Here is a 14,579-nt window from a genome sequence, read left to right on the forward strand (position 1 = left end):
CGGAGCAAGAAGTGGGAGGAGGAGAGGGCATCGAGAAGGTGCGGCGGCCAAGCTGACGGAGAGGTTTGAGGAGATCTTGGCGAAGAAGGAAGAGGAATGCGTGAGGCGCTCGGACATCAAGGAGGAGCGAAAGATAGAGAGGTTCAAGCAGTTGATGGATGCGACTGAGAAGAAGATCAAGCTCAAAGAGAGGAGGACCATGATCGAGAAGAGGAAGGTGGCGCTCAAGGAGAAGAAGGCCACGCTCGAGGAAAAGAGGGTGAGAAGATCGTCGCTAATGCGAAGGACGCCAAGATGTTGACCTTGAATATCGACTCTTTGGATGCCGATGCTAGAATTATCGTGCAATATGTCCGCTATCAGATGCTGGAGCGGCAGAAAGATTAGTTGGCGGCGACGCAAGATGAGGACGCGGACGCGGAGGCTGCCTACGCGGCGGCGATAACACCTTCTTGATCGGAAAGCATCTTGCTGGGATGGCCGGTCCAGCAGGGAAGGAATGCACGGACTGTCAGACTGATGTTCTTTTGGATTCGGGCATGTAAACACTAAGCATATTTGCCTTTTTTTGTTGTGATGAGGGATGCGATCTGACGCACTTTGTGGATTAGCGTAGATTTGAATTTGTTAACGGACAATATGCGGCTAGCGTTGGATGGCTGCCTCCCGCATCTGTGTTCGCGCCCCCTCTGTCCGGGGACGGATGCGGGAGGTTTTTTTGTGGGTTCTCGTTGGAGATGCCCTAACACCGAAAAATACAGTCGCCTCTTACACCTTCATAACATCTTAATGAAAACACGTTTAACTTAATTTTTTAGTGTTATTTTTAGTATTTAGTAGTTGCATGCTAAAATATTTATTTAGAAATTTACATTAGGTATCACAAGACAATCTTCTTGTAAGACAAAGGAGGCTATTTGCTCTCTCTTAAGTAATCTATTGCCCTACATAATTTGACTAGGAAAATACAACCGACCTTTTTAAAAGCTGCTATAATAATCCAAAGCCTATTGTGGAAGGAACTCAAACCATATAATAAAAAAATTTAGAAATTGAGATGTCATGAATCCTGGACCCCTATGAGAACTAAAATCGCATGAAAAATCTCCAAATCGTGGTTTGGATGTACCGCAGAAAGGCACATGAACTGTAGACACCAGAGCAAAAAAACATGAGGTGACATCATGTTTGGTTTCCTATAAAATTCCTGTGGAATAGCCAATTCCATAGGAACATCAAACGAATGTAGGATGGCAATCCATTTGTCCCAAAGGGTATCAAAGAAATATTTCTTATAGAAATTATATCCACCAAGATTCTACGTCGTTCCTTTTGTTTCAAATGTGGCCACATGTCTGTTTTTTTTTGTGTTTGGAGGATTTATTATTGCAACTAAAAAAACTAGATTTTTTTTTGAGGGAAAAGAAAACTAGATGTTTTTTTTGAGACACAAAAGAAAACTAGGTGTATAGCCCAACATGACAGGAAGCATGGGCCATATGTAAGCCAACTTCAGGCCCACATGTAGTCCAACCCAGTTCCACAGATTTCCGATTAAATTTGGTCTGACATCGCACGAAGGGCGGAAGCCCTCCCAACCTTTCAGTTTTCCCTCCCAAAAATTCCCCCCAAACCCCCAAATCCCCATCTCCCTCCCAGCCACTTCGACTTTCCCCAAAATTTCCCCACCAGTCACCACCAACTCTCTCCTCCCCGCACCCCGCCTCCGGCTTCGCCCAGGGAAAGCAGCGCCGGCGGCGGCAACGGCGGAGATCTGGTGCCGGGTCAGCACCGTCGGCTGGGTGGGTAATACCGCCTCGGTGGCCCTCGCGCTCCGGTCTCCCGCGACTCCATTTTGAAATACCGGGGGATCTCAGTAACCCTCTCTTCCATGGAGACCTCGCCACCGCCGTCGCCTTCGCCGGCTAGCTCGCCGGGACGGCCGGCGAAGCCGCGGCTGTTCATACAGGAGATGGTTCTCCGCAACTTCAAGTCCTACGCCGGGGAGCAGCGCATCGGCCCGTTCCACAAGGTATCATCCTCTCTCGCGCAGATGCGAGCCCTAGCTAATTTCTAGTACTTTGACGTGCTCGTCTTCTCGACCCAGGGGAACGGAGTTAGGGCGGCCGTGCGTCGCACACACGGAGTCCCCCCTCTCCCGTTTCCCCCTTTTCGCCCGATTTGGCAGCCGATTCGAGGTCCTAGGAACATAATTTGGCATGCTTGAGTTGCATTTTCTACTCGATCTATAATTCCGTAAAACCCTAGAAATGTCAACTGGTCAACAGTCTCACTCAGGTTTAGCGTCTCGAGAGGAGTTTTGCATGGTTTGTTCGAAAGATGCATCTCTGGTCTCCCCCATGCCTACGTTATTCCAAATTAGCTGCACTGTCTGTTGTTCCTTCGGCTTCAATGTTCTGTTCTGTCTTGTTAGTTGTGATTCTATCAAATATGAACTGTAAATTTTGTAGCCAACTACTTGCGCACGCTGAGTCTGAAACCATGGAGTGGCTCTTACAATTGGCACCATGAAGCACAAACACCTGCTTAGATTGTGATACATTCAGCAGACATAAAATGCTCAAAACAATGTTTGCAGGGTGGTTCTGAAGCCATATGCCTTGATTTGTATGGTTTAGTTGATTGTCTGTTGTGAATATTTCCGTGCAGAAGCTGTAATTTGCGAAGACAAGATGGATGCCACTGCAGTTGACTCACTTGACTGAACAAATACCATGAGCATTATTTAATCGCTGAAGTACAAAAATATGCCAAGGATGCAGAACACTTGTATCATATTTTTTTAAAGTATAATGAACACAGGGTAGTTTTGAAGCGATATGCCTGGATTGTATGGTTTAGTTGACTGTCTGCTGTGAATATTTTCGTGCAGAGGCTGTAATTTGTGAATACCTTTATCATAATTTATACAGCCACAACACTAGTCAAATATGATCTTATAAGCAGAGATAGCCTGAAAGTAAATTAGAGTTCTAGCCTTCTATAGTTTTGTGCGACACCGAATTTCCGCGCTGCAGATATGACTCATGTACAATATAATTTTCTCGATTGCATGCTTTTTGTCTAGGTGCATGCCAAGTGATGATTCCCAGAGGCAAAACAAATTATGATGATGTTTTTTCTTGGTTGCAGAGCTTTTCGGCTGTTGTTGGGCCAAATGGAAGTGGGAAGAGCAACGTCATTGATGCAATGCTCTTCGTGTTTGGAAAGCGTGCAAAGCAGGTGGATATCAATGCTCCATGTTTTATATGCTTTCATTTCATCAGGATATTTGTATGATTCCTGGTAGTATGTACATATCATATCTTATCAAGTCACCTTATTTATCTTGCCCTATCCAAGGGTTAAAGGCTGGCAATTCCTGTCAGCATGGTACCGAATTATTCCAAAGGTTGAGTTTAACAACCTACTGAGATGCTTGTTTTGTATAACAGACAAAGTAAACACATCTTTGCCTAAAGGTATTATATGATGTACTATATTGGTACTTTGATGGTTACTAATTTTTTGGTGGCTAAGTGGGATGTGTTCAATAGTTGGCATGATGTGACCCTTTCTTTATGAAGTATTGTCCTCCCATTTTTCTATAGGCCATTTCCTGCAAAGGTTTAAATGTTTACTTTGGATGTTTTGATTAACAACGTAAATTTCTTTTCTCAAGCTCACAAAAGATGACCTCACATTCAGGAGATGTTTTTTTTGACTTGGAACAATCTATTTATTGGTTGTTTCGCATTATGTATATTGTTTCTGATTAGTTCTCTCCTAACTGCAGATGCGCCTTAACAAGGTCTCAGAGCTCATACACAACTCTTCCAATCACCAGAACTTAGACAGTGCTGGTGTTTCTGTCCATTTTCAAGAAATCATTGATCTGGTATTGCTTGAGCCATGTCCTTATTGTTTCTTATCGCTTCATTAGGCCATAATTCCTTGTTTCTTTTTTCTCTGTTGCCATATGCAGGATGGTGGAAACTACAAGGTTGTTGAGGGCAGTGAATTTTCCATAACAAGAGTTGCGTTCCGTGACAACACCTCTAGATATTACATAAATAACCGTGGAAGCAATTTTACTGAAGTAACAAAAGTGTTGAAGGGCAAAGGAGTGGACCTTGATAATAATCGCTTTCTGATCCTTCAGGTTTTGTGCACTTTCCTCAGTTTGCATTGCCATTATATGGATATTTCATGTTTTGTTAGATAACATCTTACTTTTGATTACCTTCATAAATTTTTCACTCTTTGCATATTTCTTGGTTTAAGTCTACATGGAATTGCTAGGCAGTCATAAGGTGCTTTTCCAACTGTATTTTGTCGTATTACAAATACCTGACTTCTGAGCTGGTTACTGTATAGGGCGAGGTTGAGCAGATCTCCCTGATGAAACCCAAAGCTCAAAGTCCACATGACGAGGGTTTTCTAGAATATCTAGAAGACATCATTGGGACAAACCAATATGTTGAGAAAATCGAAGAAGCTAACAAACAGTAAGTTATCAAAATTTTCGATGCTTGTTGTCATGATGAGTGCGTGTTGTCCATGTAGTGTGATGTAATCATTCTCATGTTCTCTACCCCCCTTAGGTTGGAAGTGCTCAATGAAAAGAGAACCGCGTCAGTGCAGATGCTGAAATTGGCTGAGAAGGAAAGGGACAGTTTAGAGGTGCTGATCAGATGTCATAAATTGATTCTTTTGGGTTGATTAACACTACTGATGGTGCTTTCTTCCTATAGAATGCAAAAAATGAAGCTGAAGCATACATGCTGAAGGAACTTTTGCTTTTGAAATGGCAAGAAAAGGCAACCACAATGGCTTCTGATGATGCTACATCACATGTTACTCAGCTAGAAGAGAATGTTACGGACCTAGCGAAGAACCTTGCCTCTGAAAGGTGATTTATTGCCATGTTTGTACATGAACAGAAGTCATGAGTTTAGTACTAATTGTTTTGGTTATAATCCAGGGAAAAAATTAAACAGAACTCTCAGGAGCTGAAGGAAATGGAGAAAGCTTACAACAAGCGTGTCAAAAGGCAAGAGGTGTGGTCTTAAATTATATTTTCTGGAACCTTGCTGTGAATTCGAAGTTGAATTGCTCTTACGTATTTAGTGATTTCTTTGCTAGTTTAACTTTTGGTCTAATTAAATGCCTGTCTTTAATGTTTGCTCTCTATATGATCAGGAACTTGAGAATAACATGAAAGCCTGCAAGGATCAATTTAAGGAATTTGAGAGAAAAGATGTAAAACACAGGGAAGATTTAAAACATCTCAAGCAGAAGATCAAGAAGCTGGAGGACAAAGCTGAAAAGGTATTTTAAAATGATTTCAGTTCTAACTCAAGCAACAAAGTCTAAAGTTTCACCTTCCAGGATACCTCAAAAATTGAAGGATCAGCAAAAGAGATTGAAGAATCATCCAATCTCATTCCACAGCTTGAAGAAGAGATACCAAAATTGCAAGAACGATTAAACCAAGAAGAGAAAGTACTGGAGCGAATTAAAGAAAGCTCTCGAGGTCATATTTTTCTCTCAGTACTGCCTCCTCCCCCCCCCCCCCCCCCCCCCCCCCCCCCCCCCCCCCCCCCACCCGTGGACTGTTTTGCTTAATACCCATTTTTTGTAATTGCAGAGGAAACTGAAAAGCTACGTGCTGAACTTGCCCAAGTAAGGACTGAGCTTGAACCATGGGAAAATCAAATTATTGAGCATAAAGGAAGGCTAGATGTTGCATCTGGGGAGAAAAAATTAATGAAACAGAAGGTTAGCTATCCTTGCCTTGTAATGTTTTAAACAGGGAAGACAAGATAATACCACCTAGCTGCCAGTTTGGACATGTCTTCCATTGAGTGCAAGAAATCCTGTTACCAATAACACAGTTTTCAGTTTTGCCATCACAACTTGGACCTGCCTTATGGGAACACAAGTATTCACTATTCAGCATCACATTGCAGGAGTCAGACTCCAGGATTTTTTGTGTTCCTATTTTATGATTTTTTCCACAAAAATGGAAATATATAATATTCTGACCTTTGTTAGTTCACATGAACCTTGTTACCTTTTCAGCATGATGGAGCTCGAGCAGAATTAACTGATGCCCAAAACCAGATGGAAATCATCAAGGAAAAAATAAAAACAAAGGACACATTTATTACGGAGCTCGAAGGAAAAATAGAGAAACATCAGAGTGAAGCATCTGAAGCTCGTAAAGTTGAACAGGTAAAATCACTTCATATCAGTTCTGAGTCATTTCTTCTCCCTTCAACTATTAAGTTCATCAGCCTTATGCGGTCGAGGATCCGGGATATCCTGGATCTCTAACTTGGAATCTGTAACAGGAATGCCTAAAACAAGAGGAGTCCCTAATTCCTCTTGAACAAGCAGCTAGGCAGAAAGTTGTGGAGATTAAATCGACGAGGGATTCTGAGAAGAATCATGGCACTGTTTTGAAAGCAATTCTACAAGCTAAAGAATCAAAGGAAATAGAAGGCATTTATGGAAGGCTAGGTGATCTTGGTGCAATTGATGGTAAGATATAAACCATAGCCATAGACGAATGACTTTTAAATGAATGCAGTTAAACTATTCCAACCTTGGACTCTGCTGATTTTCTACATTTGAGTGCTGAAGAGTTCTCTTTTTAGTGCTCGGAAACACATCTCGATTTTGTTGCTCAGGAAACAAATTCTCATTTGCTTGCACATGAGCAAGGTGATGGGGACGCCGCCCCCACACTTCCACTGCGACCAATGAATTTGATATTATAGCTTTGAGCATTTGACCAATGTTATCTGATGGAACAAATGAACTTGATGAGTTAATTTAACATGGGAATTTTTTGTGTCTCACTTGCACCTTTTTAAAAATGTATTGTAACGGCATGATTTAGTGAAATCTAGTTGTAACGTTTGGTACTGCTGACTATGGAAAGTGCATTTACTCTTACCAGAGGTTTTGATTAAGATAACTAATATTTATATTGGGTTAATGCTTTATAAATGACACACCATTGATGAAAAAAACTTCCCCTTGCTGTTTGCTTGTATTAGCCTGTTATAGGTCAAGGTTTCTCAAGCCAGTATTTATACGCAAAGCCCACAAATCTGCCAAGTTTGGGAACCTTCTGACTTTACGTATTAGTTTTAGTTTTTGCGGTCTCCGGCATCCTATGTTATTGGTGCTGTACTTTACAGTCAAATCTCATATTGTAGGACTGAGGTGGTCCTCACTGGTCATCAAATATTTATGAAATTTCTATGGTTTATAATCTGAGGCGGCATTCTATTTTACACAATATCTTTGTGGGAACATTTATTAAATTATATGTCATTTAATTTATAAACTATTGTGTTGCAGCAAAATATGATGTTGCCATATCGACAGCGTGCCATGGACTTGATTATATTGTTGTTGAAACAACAAATTCGGCCCAAGCTTGTGTTGAACTATTACGCAGAAGAAATCTTGGGATTGCTACTTTTATGATACTGGTAATGCTCTAGTTTGTTTCCTTTTTGCTTTTGTGTGTACCTGTATTCAAACCTTTACCTTGTTTGTTTTACTGCAAGAGGCATAATTTTGTTATTTTACCATTACAGGAAAAGCAAGCACACCATCTTCGTAAGCTACAAGAAAAAGTAAAAACCCCTGAAGGAGTTCCACGCCTCTTTGATCTGGTAAAGGTTAAAGATGAGAAGCTGAAGTTAGCTTTCTTTGCAACCTTGGGCAATACTGTTGTTGCAAAGGATCTTGATCAGGTAAAGCTTGAAGTTTGTCTGTTCCACTTAGTTTATTTGTGTATGTCTTAGCTGCTTGCATTTATTATGTGCCTTATTTGCTTGTTTCTCAAACTATATCACAATTGGCTTCCTAGCATTTTCATGGAACTGCCATACTGAAAATTAATTTATTCAGGAACATACCATATTCTGTTACCAAGCAATACCACTCCTTCTGCTGCTTGCATTTAAGCAGTAACAGCAAGCATATGTTTTTTGTTTTCAGGCCACTCGAATTGCATATACTGCTGATAATGAGTTTCGCCGGGTAGTTACCCTCGACGGTGCACTTTTTGAGAAGTCTGGGACCATGAGCGGTGGTGGTGGCAAACCACGAGGTGGCAAGATGGGCACATCCATCCGAGAAAGTGTTTCAGAAGAGGCTGTTATGAATGCTGAAAATGATCTCAACAAACTTGTTGACCAACTCAGCAGGCTGCGTGAAAATATTAATGATGCTAAAAAACGCTACCGGTCCCTGGAAGATGCTAAATCTCGACTTGAGATGGAACTGGCAAAAGCGAAAAAGGAGGTATAAACTACAAATGTTCTTCTTATTCTTCAAGTTTTCTGTTATGTTGAGATCACCTTACCTTTATTCCTCCTGTACAAGGTTGAGAGTATGAATGCCCAATACACTTACAATGAGAAGCGACTAGATTCGCTGGAGGCTGCAGCAAATCCCAAAGATGATGAGATCAGCAGAATGAAAGAGCTGGATGACCTTATTTCTACTGAACAAGTTGCACTAAAGAAGCTTGAGAAGAGTTCTAGCAAGCTCAAAGATCAGGCAAGTGCCTATACAAACCTTGAAGTCTCATTTTGCCAAAAAAATGTTAAACACTCTTAAAATTTCGGCCTCTCCCAGTTGGATGCTATGTTCCAATTTCTTGTAGCATTGTTGTTATAAATACAGTCTCTATTACATTAACCGTAACTCGAGTTTGGTTGAATTTACAACAGGCTTCAGAACTTCAGCAGAAAATTGAAAATGCAGGGGGGCAGGTGCTCAAGGATCAGAAGGCAAAAGTAGAAAAAATCCAATCTGTAAGCACATTCTTGCATGTTTATTTCTTTTCTCTGGGGTGAGTGTGTGTGTGTGTGTGTGTGTGTGTGTGTTTCTCTTACTCTGACGTTTATGATTTCGTGCTTCAAACATCAGGAACTTGACAAAACTAGCTCAGACATCAATCGCCACAAAGTTAAAATAACTACATGTGAAAAGTTGATGAAAAAGTTAGCCAAGGGTGTTGAGGAGGCCAAAAAAGAAATGGAAAATCTGCTTGCTCAAAAGGAGAAGTTAATGTCCGTTTTCAAAGAGATTGAGAAGAAGGCTTTTCTGGTTCAAGAAGATTATAAGAAGACCCAGGAGGTAGTTAGTTATGTTGCTCTACAGCCTGGACCTTGACTGGGTTGCATATTTGGAAGGGTAATGTTAATCCAGTTTTGACTTGTAGATGATGGACACCCATAAAGAGGAGCTTGACAAGACAAAGGAAGACTACAATAAAACAAAGAAAGTGGTGGATGAACTAAGAGCCACTGAGGTCTCTCATTAATTTAGATCCTATTATACTTTCATGAACTTGGTCGATGACTTGTAAGTTTTAACGAACTGAACTTTTATGCAAGAAAACATGAACTGTTTATGTGTAAAAACAGGTTGATGCAGAGTACAAACTGCAAGATACAAAAAAGCTTGCCAAGGAGTGGGAAATGAAGGTGAAGGCATATAAGAAAAGGCTAGCTGACATTCAGACAAATCTTGCCAAACACATGGATCAGTATGTGCAAATGCTATATTTTTCAGTTACTTTATGAATCATGCATGTTTTCTTGCTGTTTTCAAATGAGGATATGTTTTTTTTCGTCATCAGACTCCAGAAGGATGCGATTGATCCTGAGAAACTTAAAGAAACACTTAGTGATGAGCATCTCAATGAAATGTGTGACCTGAAAAAAGCCATGGAGATGGTGGCATTGCTGGAAGCGCAGATTAAAGACTCGAGTCCAAATCTGGATTCAATAGCAGAGTATGGACTAATGCTCTATACCTATTGACAGAACCTTTGCCCATCAATGTATTCATTGCTTATCTTTGGTCGAATCAGGTATCGCACAAAGGCTCGTTTATATGGCGAACGTGTTGATGAACTAAATGCTACCACTCAGGAGCGTGATGATCTTAAGAAGCTATATGATGGACTGAGGAAGAGAAGGTACTGGTTTTGATTTCGTTTTTAATAAGAGTATTTGCTGATTTGGCATCTTACATGCAATATATATTATTGCAGGTTAGATGAGTTCATGGCAGGGTTCAACTTGATCTCTTTGAAACTGAAAGAGATGTACCAGGTATGAATATGTATAACAAGCATGTAATTTCACAAACTCTATCACCATTTGACAAACTTGACACATAATCCAAGAGTTGATTTGATTAGACTGTAACTGCCCCTATGAACTGAAATTTAACAATTATAATCAGTGCTTTCCTCGTACACATTTCTTGTGAATCAACAATTCTGAAAGGCGGAGTAGAAGAAAGCAAGCCTGGTGACTAAGTATATGACTTCATTGGTGGAACAACGATATGTTCACTACATTGATGCTTATTTTTGAAGATACTGAAATGATTCCAACATATTATCTTGTGGTTTTAGATGATTACACTTGGAGGAGATGCGGAGCTGGAACTTGTTGATTCGTTGGATCCATTTTCAGAAGGTGTTGTTTTCAGCGTAAGGCCTCCCAAGAAAAGCTGGAAGAACATTGCCAACCTATCTGGTGGCGAGAAGGTATTTCTTTTTCCACACTTATAGAATGTTAGAAAGTTAAGCTCTTTTATCTTTATGTTTATGAATAAAGATATCAATCAGAAAGTCATTATTATAAATTAATATTTTTAGTGAATAATAGGTGCATATTGCTCATTGTTTTCCTAATACCTAATGATGGGCTTTACCAATGACACCACATGAAAAATTGAGGCCACCATAATGATATCAGAAATGTCGTACTGCATTATTGCTTATTTTGTAATTAAGATACTTTCTAGCTCTCACACTTCAGATTGGGATATAAAGATGTTTCAGAGAAGTTGTGTTCCCTCATTTAGCAGACCAGGCACTTGAGTTAGCCTCCATCAAATCCACAACCTTTTCCGGAGATGCACAATGAGATTTTTAATTCAAATTTAAAATATAACACTATGTACTTATGTTTGAATTGGTTTCCTGGTTAAAATGGCTGTACATTCATACTTAAGATATCGTAGCGCATAATATATATTTGATTATAGAGTAAAAAATTAGCTGTGATGTGATTTGGCTCATGCCACCAACTCACAAACCTTGATGGCAAATATACTGCCTGCTGTGTTTCCAAAATTCCGTTGGCTTTGGAGTTTGAACCCTTTGCTGTTTCCTACACAAACTGTGCCAAAATTTTGGCCAACAAAGGATGAAGTACTCTGCCAAAAAATTTGCTAAGCCAATTCTTTGGCAGGGATGCTTGGCAGGAACAACATGCCCCTAGCCCTTTTATCCCATTCAATCAAGTGCTAAGGTGCTACTGTGCTAGTATGCACATCTTACTTTTTTACCTGTTTATGACTTGCCTCGCGTTACACAGCGATACCACCATTGCATATTTTGCAGACTGCATGAAATTCGCAACTTGATTAGTTATGTTTGATATTGTATAAAATGTATACATCCCTTACATGTACTCTTTTGTTGTGCAATCTACATGTTACATACTTACATGGACTGCAAACATTTCTCATGATAATGTTACTCTTTTGGGTATATACCTATTGAAACATTTGTTGTCGTACAGACGCTTAGCTCCCTGGCTCTAGTGTTTGCTCTTCACCATTATAAACCAACTCCATTGTATGTTATGGACGAGATAGATGCAGCATTGGGTAAGCCTTGTTACCTTCTTGAACTAATAATCTGACATGTCAAATGGGCTAATGAAACTCCTGTTTGCAGATTTTAAGAATGTATCCATTGTCGGACATTATGTGAAAGATCGTACCAAGGATGCCCAGTTCATTATTATTAGGTATGCTTGTTTCAGCTCACTTCTCTCAAATTTACCTTCTCTCTTTGATTTTATATCTTGTACTCAAGCTTGAAAATCCTGTAGAGGTTGTAAACGCTTTGTTATTAGGCTCTGTTCCTTTCACATTTGATAGATTATATTACTTATGTCTGTCACCCTTTCTGCAGTCTCAGAAACAACATGTTTGAACTAGCTGATAGGCTGGTTGGCATCTACAAGACTGATAATTGCACCAAGAGTATAACTATCAACCCTGGAAGCTTTGCCGAGGGCACGAAACCAACAACCCTCGAAGCTTCGCCGAGAGCATGAAGGTAGTCTAGTAGTCTGCATGGTGGAGTTTCATCTCAATGTAATCTTCTGCTGTGCCATCATGGAACCGAGGTTCCTTCGGCATCAAGCTTTATTGTACTGCTAAGATGGTTTTATGCCATGTAAGAATAAGAATGACAGGACGAGGTTAGAACATTTGGTAACTTAAGGTATTTGATGTATGTAGGCCTAACTGAATGTGAATTGCTAATATTTTATTGGTTCCCAATGGAACCTATTGTTCAAGCAAGAAACTTTGTAATCCTGGTATGCCCTGATGTGTCTTTCAGAACAAACACTCTGCTTCTGTCAGAATGATATGAGGTATGGTTAGACACGTTTATGTAAATAACCAATTGTTACACTATTAGAATTGTAATGTTGCCCGTCAAAAAAAAAGAAATGTAATGTTGCTTGCGTGACTTTCAAGTTACTACTAACTTGTATCGTTTTGTTAGCCTTGAAGGTGATAATTCTTTGTGTATATCCTTCTGCACTAGGAAGCTTTATTCTTTGGAGTAAGTTCTGACATAGCGCATTGAAACTGAAGAGTAATTGGAATTGTACCGGTCATAGTTTCTACAACTTCTAGACAACCGAATAACAATAACAGTAATCCTAAAACATAAAATAACAATAATCTCAACATCATTTCTCACATATCATTACAGAAAATGCAGCACAAGGATCATTAACTTGAAATAGTTGGACGTTTCGCTTATAAACTTATACGTTGCGTGCTCCATTGGGGCGTACTGCGGCAGGAACAATTTATAAACGCAATGACGCTGTGGTTAACAACCTCTGTACAGCCAAAACCGACGCATTCGTCTGCTCGAAAAAAAAAACTGACGCATTCGTGCACGTACGCTTGGGCTCACGGACGAGCACCTGGGGCACATGCAACTGAGGAAACCATGTCCATTCCATGGGATATCGCACGAACATTAAGTGGTTGTTTGGATAATAAATATTAGCATTGAGTTTATAGAAAACGAGTTTTTACCTGATTTTTAGAAAAACCGGTTTTACTAACTTTTTTGTTAATAGTCAGTTTATAAAAGACCACGTTTGGGTTGAAAAGTGCCTTTGTCCAGTTCCCTATTCTCCGGCGATCTTCTTATTCTCGACTTTCCGTCAATGAAACGCAGGTAATGAAGCTGGGTAGTTGATCTCGCCGGACGGCCGCGTACACGCACACATAGAAAGTTGCTACCATGGGCAAGCATCTGCAACCGGCTGCGAAATGTACGAAACGTACACGTACGCGAGAGACACAAGAGGATTGATGGCAAAAGCCTCCTCGGATCCACCTTCCTCTTGGTCGTTCACGCTGCATGCACGTCGGCGGTCATGGCCATGGCGCCCCTGCCTGTGGCTATGCACCCTCGCCGTTGGGGTTAAGGACGAGAAAAGCTTGTGCCCACTGGTGCAAACCCTTTGGTCGACGCCAAGCTGCAGCCATATATGTCTCCTCCTGCTTTGTTGTCGCGTGCCGGCGCGGCGACGCTCAACGAGCTGACCTCGGCGGCTGCAACGATGACCAGGACGGAGGACGCGGCAGCCGTGGCGCGGCGGCCAGACGAGGACGTACGAGTACGACTACGTTGTACGACTCACCGGCGAGTCCATCACAGCCGCCGTCGTCTCACTGACCCTCGAGCAGGCCGGCGATATGTAGTGAGAACGTGGCAATGGCCACCAGCCTCGGTAGCTTCTCTGCGCTCATGAACGGGCCCGCCGGGATCGGCAACAAGGAACAAGGATATACAAATCGAGTTTTTATAAAAACGACTAATAGTCGATTTTCCACAAATGCGAAATTCCGGGTTATAGAAAAGGGTCTGTCTAGGACACATCTACTCCCTCCGTTCCTAAATATTTTTCTTTCTAGACATTTCAAATGACTACTACATACGGATATATGTAGACATATTTTAGAGTGTAGATTCACTCATTTTGCTTCGTATATAGTCACTTGTTGAAATGCCTAGAAAGACAAGTATTTAGGAACGGAGGGAGTAGATGTCTAAGCTGATGTGGTCTATTTTTTTTATCCTAGTTTTTTTTATTTTTTATTGCTACATTATATACTTGTAGGAGCTTAGATGTAACATCCTTAAAAAACATCTAAATGTGAATTAGACAAACTGTATAGAAAATTCGGTATTTCATATCCACGGATTAGTTAGGCTAGCCAAACGTGGTTTTAAGTTAGGCCATTTTCCTAGTTTATATAAAATGGATTTTCTACAAACCATCTATCCAAACAAGGCCTAAAACTCAGCTGAGTCGCTTTTTACAGCATTTCGCAAGTCTCGGGTTAAAGTGTCTTGCAAAGAGACACCACCAAGGGAGGCCAGAACTGCAAGAGATCAGCAAGAACGAACACCAGCCAAG

General features: G+C 40.7%; 1 protein-coding gene across 1 annotated transcript; it reads left to right on the top strand.

Annotated features, from left to right (window-relative positions):
* Positions 1-1,638: 1,638 nt before the first annotated feature.
* LOC125522913 (structural maintenance of chromosomes protein 4) lies at positions 1,639-12,449 on the top strand. The gene is made up of 28 exons (XM_048687958.1): positions 1,639-2,032; positions 3,154-3,243; positions 3,797-3,898; positions 3,986-4,162; positions 4,378-4,508; positions 4,605-4,683; positions 4,755-4,912; positions 4,985-5,060; positions 5,203-5,331; positions 5,392-5,536; positions 5,651-5,781; positions 6,085-6,237; positions 6,357-6,546; positions 7,375-7,508; positions 7,617-7,775; positions 8,023-8,328; positions 8,410-8,586; positions 8,760-8,843; positions 8,959-9,168; positions 9,254-9,343; positions 9,459-9,580; positions 9,674-9,829; positions 9,908-10,015; positions 10,091-10,151; positions 10,460-10,594; positions 11,637-11,724; positions 11,795-11,867; positions 12,035-12,449. Exons 1-28 carry the CDS (start codon positions 1,892-1,894, stop codon positions 12,177-12,179), a joined length of 3,750 nt encoding a protein of 1,249 aa, XP_048543915.1. The 5' UTR covers positions 1,639-1,891; the 3' UTR covers positions 12,180-12,449.
* Positions 12,450-14,579: the final 2,130 nt, after the last annotated feature.

Source organism: Triticum urartu, chromosome 1 (genome assembly GCF_003073215.2).
Source record: "Triticum urartu cultivar G1812 chromosome 1, Tu2.1, whole genome shotgun sequence".
NCBI classification, from domain to species: Eukaryota; Viridiplantae; Streptophyta; class Magnoliopsida; order Poales; family Poaceae; genus Triticum; species Triticum urartu.

What these genes read in the sequence shown, in the direction of transcription:
- LOC125522913 (XM_048687958.1), top strand. Translation starts at nt 1,892, where the DNA reads ATGGAGACCTCGCCACCGCCGTCGCCTTCGCCGGCTAGCTCGCCGGGA. An exon ending in CTTGCCAAACACATGGATCA is followed by an intron (nt 9,581 to 9,673) that starts GTATGTGCAAAT and finishes TTTCGTCATCAG; the next exon opens with ACTCCAGAAGGATGCGATTG. An exon ending in CGAGATAGATGCAGCATTGG is followed by an intron (nt 11,725 to 11,794) that starts GTAAGCCTTGTT and finishes TCCTGTTTGCAG; the next exon opens with ATTTTAAGAATGTATCCATT.